The sequence below is a fragment of the Schistocerca serialis genome, chromosome 8 (genome assembly GCF_023864345.2).
Source record: "Schistocerca serialis cubense isolate TAMUIC-IGC-003099 chromosome 8, iqSchSeri2.2, whole genome shotgun sequence".
NCBI lineage: Eukaryota > Metazoa > Arthropoda > Insecta > Orthoptera > Acrididae > Schistocerca > Schistocerca serialis.
Genome location: NC_064645.1, coordinates 297703654 through 297710985, shown reverse-complemented (window position 1 = coordinate 297710985; position 7332 = coordinate 297703654). Strand labels below are relative to the sequence as shown.

Here is a 7332-nt window from a genome sequence, read left to right as displayed (position 1 = left end):
TAAAAATAACTCAGTTGGAAAATGTGAAATAATAACATAGAAGTGGGTGAAGAAAGGCTCAGTTCAGTCTCTTAGAAGTGGTGCCATATACAAAATAATACAATATTGTTTTCCATACAATGTCGCTGTATCATCATCCAGTTTTTTTTGAAGTCGTATTGACAAACTAGGATCACGTTAACAACTTCAGTTCCTCTTCTTCCTTTGTTGTTGTTTCCTATTTTTCCAGTATTCCCTCATTTTTTCCCCATGAAGTATCTTCCTTCCTTCTGTCCATGTTGTTCCCGATTTTTTATTTCTTCTGCTTTGAAAGCCTTCCAGATTTAGTATTTTATTTTTAATTAGCAAGTTTTTTATTTATTTTTACGTTACTTTAATTGGTTCACTAACATGTTTAAAAGTAAGACCGAAACATCAGAAAGGAATTTTTGTTTCATTTGAATGCTGTTCATAGGGGGATCTGATTCACTGAATCATTTGTAATACTAATTGTATAAATCAGACTCAACGTTAAGCACGTGGTTCTAAATAGGACTATTCACTTATTACACGTAACTGAGAATCTATTTTCAATGCCCCTGTATAATGGAATTGTTTTCTTTTATCATGTGCACCTTATTTAGCATCGTACTACATACAACTATGTTTCTTTTTTTTAAATAAAGCCCACACGGAGTTTTAAATTACTCATGAGAACATAGATTTCTTACTAGTCCTCAGGAATAGATTAATAAATAGATTTAAAAAATTATTTGAACAGCACATTTAATCATCATGCAGGTTAAATAGCTGTAAATTATATCTAGAACATAACAAACTCCTCACCTGTGATCTACTTTATATGTGATTATCAATCCAACTGTTCTCTTTTGACTGGGAGCGCCAAACCACATTATCGATTCTTTTGTTGTGTATTTGCTGCGATCTCCCGATTGTATTCGGTACTAAACAATAGTTGTGTTAATGTCTTATCTTTGGCAGAGATATTGTAATGCTTGTGCTATTGACAGCGGCAAGTGTCAACTACGAGTACGGTGCGCTTGCTGACGCTCGTCGGTGACAATGGTATAGGTAGTGTGTTGTGAGTAACATTCGGATGATGTAGTGACTGGTGACTCATGGCAGAGTAACATGCTGCCCGTCTTTGTTATTTCATAAATGCAACATATTGTGTTGAAGTGGAATTACGCGAAAGACTGGCCGTATTATTTTCGTACAGTCGCTAAGTGAAAACACGTCTCAGTCAACGCCAAGAAGACTAACAAATCTGCATTGTGTTTAAAACCAGATTCGTAAATTGCTGTGGCTTCAGTAAGAACGCGCTGACTTTTCAAAAAGGGTGTGAGTATATAAGTGTATCGTCCTTTTCTTCGGAGGGATTAGAATAGTGTCGCATTGTAATTAGGCAACAATTTTCCAGATGTACCAGCAGCTTGGTGTTATTGTTCCTCATCTGTTGTTCAGTACCAAATATTTCATGCTTGTATTGTTTATCAGAATGAAGGAAGGACCAATAATAAATAGAAACAAGGAAAAGCGGTGGAAGGGACTCCTCTGACTTTTATTTATTGGATGGGCTTTTTAATTTTTTCATCCACCTATGTCGTCCTACTCCACAGGTAATTCAAGTTTTGGAATATGGAGTACTCAGTCAATACCAGGCCACTCCTTCAACAGAGTGAAAGTGAGAGTGATTTTGATGATGGAGCAGCAACGAAAAATCATCCTGCTGAAGATGATGACCATGTTGTCGTCACAGATGATGTCAAACCTCTGTTTAAAGTCAGGGAACCGTGTGACAGGTAAAATAATTATGTGAAATCTCTCATTCATGTTCCTCTGTTTTTTTTTAATAGACGCCAAATATAATGTTATCCAGCATCGATTGATTTCATATTTGATACAAACCATAATCCTAAAAGCTTTCCAAATATCAAACTCATTAGATACTTATTTCACCTCACAGAGGTAAATTTCAGTTATCGGCGGGTCGGGTGTGAGGGGGGGGGGGGGGGGGAGGAGCACAAGTGGGGAATCATAGCCATATACACCTGTTACTTGTATCTTAAACGGGATGCACAGATATGACAATTCTGTTTCATAAATACCACTATAGGAAGATCACAGAGTAATGAATGAAAAGTTGGTTTTGTCATGTGGTAGGGCATCAGGTGTTTAAGAAAAGGGCTGAACTTGAAGCCAACCAAGTTTTCCCAGTTACATTTATGTCTGCCTAGCCTCAGTTTTATCACTGCAGTGACATGACTTTGCATGCAGTTTCAAAATTTTGAGTATCAAAGTTTAAATTCCTCTTAGGGTTGTAACTCTGTTTGTAGTACTTTACCTGCATGCCTTATTTTCTAAACTATAACAAAGTTAGTATTTGCCATATGAAATGCTGTGAATTGAAAAAGTAGAGCTATCAGTTTCGTGTGGTCCTTCAAAATTCTGCAATAGAACATATTTGATTTCTCACTTACAGTATTTAGACTGAGTGAACTGCAGCACATTTTGTAGAAGTATGATATTTGTTTTGTTTTCTTACAGGTTTAACCTAGCTTATGTTATATTTTACCTCTTGGGAATGACTACTTTGCTTCCGTGGTGTTTCTTCATTACAGCAGATGATGTGAGTCTGCAAATTTTCTTCTTTTTCCAATTATTAAAAATTAGAACTATTTCGAGATTTGCATTGATGATGATTGACAGCTGTTTGAAATTAAATCGAAATGAATTTACTAAAGGCAAAAACTTGGCTGCAGCTGTGTTAGGTACATATGTTCTACCTGTTGGTGGCATATATTTGTGCTGGACCAGGACTCGAACATGGATTTCCCACTTATCATGAGTGGTCGCCTTACCATTAGGCTATCCATGTACGCCTCCAGGACCAACATAAACCTCTATATATCACTCTGTCTATGTCCCTGTAGTATATTTGTGAAAGTAAGAGACTGTCGTATGGGGATGTATACAGTGTGACATGAAAGTTTGGATGGGCCCTGGCACATGCACAAATAGCTGAATGCAAGGCAACTGCTCGCAATAAGTGGGAAACCTTTATTTGAGTCCCAGTCTGGTGCGAATTTTCACATCACCAACAGATAGAATACCTGTGCTTAAATTCATCGTCTTCAGCAAATTCATCTATATCTATTGAAGACAGTGGAAAGCTATATATTGTGGTGGTAGTGTGAACAAAATACCATCTGAATGCCATATGTTGTTTCTTTCACAAACACTTAATGTGCGGACAAATTTGAGTTTTAGAGTGGGGACAAACTAAATATAACAGAAAAAAAGGCACCATGATCCCAAAACACACAAAAATGACAAAAAAAGACAAAATTACAATACTCTGGTACACCAACAAAATCTACAGGACACTCCCCTTGACCTTTCAACTATGAAAACTGAAATAGTCATTTCCCTTGACCTACGTAGATCAACCACAACTATTGATACCAAAAAACCTTACCTACAACTAAGAAAAATGTCAGTGACAGTGGAACTCTGGTCACCTCATATTCTTGCGGCAAATACTACACTTCAGTGAACAGCCCAAATAACTAAAGGAATTAATAATGGAAATGCGTCCTCCCCCATCTCTGACCACAGCGTAGCACTGTTATATTTCGTCGTCATATCCATACCTAACAATAGAAGCCACATAATAAATTAAACGTCTTACTGCATCACAAACAACACAATAGTTTTGCTCATAACATAGCTTGGCAATTACAATCAGTCATGTAACAGTCTTCAGCCTCCTGAATAATGTCTGTAAGAAGTGTTTTACTTTTTATGCAGAACAATTAGTATCAATTTTAATTGTTTTCAGTAATCTTACAGTTCAATAGTGATACATGTGGAGCACTCAGCTTTTTAAAATACCATTGACACTGAGTCTCATGACTTTTGAGAAATTCACATTATTTTTATAATTAGGTCATGGTGCATAGTGCAAACTGGCTCAACAATGAGGACTGAAAGGAGGTTGATGCAAGTGCCACCTAAAGCCTTTATTCAGTTCCATCTAGAGTATGGCTCTATTTTTTATGCGTCAGCAAGGCCCAACTATCGGAAATTTGTAGATACAGTCACATTGTACAAAAAGAGGGCAGAAGATTGGTAATTTGGGCTCCGAAATAAGTTCCACACCAGCATCAGTACAGGCAATAGTGGCTTCTCTTTCCCCACCAAATGTATTTAGTCAGTATCATCTTGAAAATGTCAGTTTGCTGCATTCAACTTTTTCATTAAGACAGCCCAATTACAATCTCATCAAAGAGATATCTCTTTGATCTGAGAATAATGATCTAGCAATATTTTTTCACCTAAAGTCTCTCTCTTACATTTTACAAAATATAAATATCTCAAGGAAAACCAATGCCCCCTCTGCTACTCTCTGCACCCCACTTTGAGGACAGCTGGCGTAAGGTAGGAGAATAGGAATTGGGAAAGTAAGTAATTTGAAAGATCTTGTACCCAAAGAAGCTCCATATTATATCCAAATACTTGGAAATGATTGTTGGTGTAATGCTCAGGAATTAAAATAATTATATTTGTCCAATGTAGAAAAAGACAGATTTCTACTTACCGTAAGGAAGACATGTCGAGTTGCCAAGTTGCATACAGGCACAATTAAAACACACTTACACAAAGCTTCCGGCCATGACTTTCATCAGTAAATGAGAGACATACACCATTCACACACACAACCAAGCATACCTCCTGCACATATAATTGCTAACTCCAGCATCGTAGGCCAGAATGCAACCATCACGTGGGGTGCAAGCAGCAATCTGGAGGAGTAGGGTTAGTAGTGTATGGGTAGAGAGAGAGAGACAAATGCAGGCTGGCGGAGTGTCCAGGGACTAGACTGCCAACAGCAGCATCGAGAGGTTGTGGGGCAGAGAGGTGGGGAAAAAGGAGCAAAAAAGGAGAGGAGCAGTGAAAGACAGACATATGCATTGGCAGAGGGCTGCAAATAAACATGGTGGGATATGAGAATGGGAAGGAGATGATAGTACAGCAGGTCTGGAAACTTTTGGTGTAGGGTGTGGAGACAGTATGTTACCATAGGTTGAGGCCGGGAAAATTACAGGAGCAGAGAATGTGTTGTAAGGATAACTCCCGTTTTCACAGTTCAGAAAAACTGGTGGTGGAGAGCGGCATCCAGATGGCTCGGGTAGTGAAGCAGCCATTGAAATCAACTATGTTATATTCAGCTGTATCTTGTGCCACAGGGTGGTCTACTTTGCTCTTGGCCACAGTTTGGCAGTGACCATTCGTAATGGTGGATAGCTAGTTGGTGGTCATAACAATATAAAAAGCTGTACAATGATTACAGCAGAGCTGCTAAATGACATGGCTGCTTTCACTGGTAATCGGCCCTGATGGAGTTGGATAAACCTGTGAAAGGAGTGGAATAGGAAGTAATGGGTGGGTGAATCGGGCAGGTTTTGCACCTGGGTCTTCCGTAGGGATATAATCCTTGTGGCAAGGGGCTGGGATAGGGAATGGCAGTGGGATGGACTAGGATGTTGTGGAGGTTGGGTGGATGACAGAACACCACTTTAGGAGGGGTGGGAACTATCTTGGGTAGGATGTCCCTCGTTTCAGGCCATAATGATAGGTAATCAAAGCCCTGGCAAAGGATGTAGTTCAGTTGTTTCTGTCCTGGTTGGTACTGGGTGATAAAGGGGACACTGCTTTGTAGATGGTGCTTGAGGATGATGGGAGGATTGGGGTGTGAGGGGAAATGGCACGGAAGACCTGTTTGCGGACTAGCTCTGGGGGATAGAGCCTGTCTTTGAAGGCCTTGGTGAGACCCTCAGCATGCTTTGCAAGGGAGTTTCTGTCACTGCAGATATACCAGCCTCAGGTGTCCAGACTGAATGGAATGGATTTTTTAGTGTGAAAGGGATGACAGCTGTCGAAATGCAGGTATTGTTGGTGGATTTCACGTGGACAGAGGTGCAGATAGAGCAATCGGAGAGGAGGAGGTCAACATCTGGGAAGGTGGCACACTCTGTTGAGGAGGACCATGTGAAGCGGATGGGAGAGAAAGTTTTGAGGTTGTGAAGGTACGAAGATAGTGTGTCTTAGTCCTGAGTCCAGATCATTAAGATATTATCAGTGAACTTGAACAGGACTAAGTGCTCGGTGTTTTGGAAGGCTATGAAGATCTCTTCCAGATTGCTGCTTGCGTCCCATGTGATTGCTGCATTCTGGCCCAAGATGCTGGAGTTGGCAGTCGTATATGCGTGAGGTGTCCTGGTTGTGTGTGGGAATTGTTGTCTCTCACTCACTCACTCTTTTACTGATGAAAGCTGTGGCCAAAAGCTTTATGTAAGTGACTTTTAATTGTTCCTGTCTGCAACTTGACGTTTCTTACTTACAGTAAGTAGCCATCTGTCGTTTTCTATATTTTTTGATATTTCTACCTGGAGTTTCCATAGCTTGATTTAATTATACACTCCTGGAAATTGAAATAAGAACATCGTGAATTCATTGTCCCAGGAAGGGGAAACTTTATTGACACATTCCTGGGGTCAGATACATCACATGATCACACTGACAGAACCACAGGCACATAGACACAGGCAACAGAGCATGCACAATGTCGGCACTAGTACAGTGTATATCCACCTTTCGCAGCAATGCAGGCTGCTATTCTCCCATGGAGACGATCGTAGAGATGCTGGATGTAGTCCTGTGGAACGGCTTGCCATGCCATTTCCACCTGGCGCCTCAGTTGGACCATCGTTCGTGCTGGACGTGCAGACCGCGTGAGACGACGCTTCATCCAGTCCCAAACATGCTCAATGGGGGACAGATCCGGAGATCTTGCTGGCCAGGTTAGTTGACTTACACCTTCTAGAGCACGTTGGGTGGTACGGGATACATGCGGACGTGCATTGTCCTGTTGGTACAGCAAGTTCCCTTGCCGGTCTAGGAATGGTAGAACGATGGGTTCGATGACGGTTTGGATGTACCGTGCACTATTCAGTGTCCCCTCGACGATCACCAGTGGTGTACGGCCAGTGTAGGAGATCGCTCCCCACACCATGATGCCGGGTGTTGGCCCTGGGTGCCTCGGTCGTATGCAGTCCTGATTGTGGCACTCACCTGCACGGCGCCAAACACGCATACGACCATCATTGGCACCAAGGCAGAAGCGACTCTCATCGCTGAAGACGACACGTCTCCATTCGTCCCTCCATTCACGCCTGTCGCGACACCACTGGAGGCGGGCTGCACGATGTTGGGGCGTGAGCGGAAGACGGCCTAACGGTGTGCGGGACCGTAGCCCAGCTTCATGGAGAC

General features: G+C 41.4%; 1 protein-coding gene across 1 annotated transcript in view; it reads left to right on the top strand.

Annotated features, from left to right (window-relative positions):
- The first annotated feature begins 1013 nt into the window (after positions 1-1013).
- The window catches only part of LOC126416267 (equilibrative nucleoside transporter 3), a 66042-nt gene continuing 59723 nt past the window's right edge, over positions 1014-7332 (top strand). Inside the window, exons 1-3 of the mRNA XM_050083900.1 lie at positions 1014-1341; positions 1620-1802; positions 2548-2629. Of these exons, the coding sequence (XP_049939857.1) occupies positions 1639-1802; positions 2548-2629 (246 nt within the window). The 5' untranslated portion in view covers positions 1014-1341; positions 1620-1638. The remainder of the gene's footprint in view (positions 1342-1619; positions 1803-2547; positions 2630-7332) is intronic.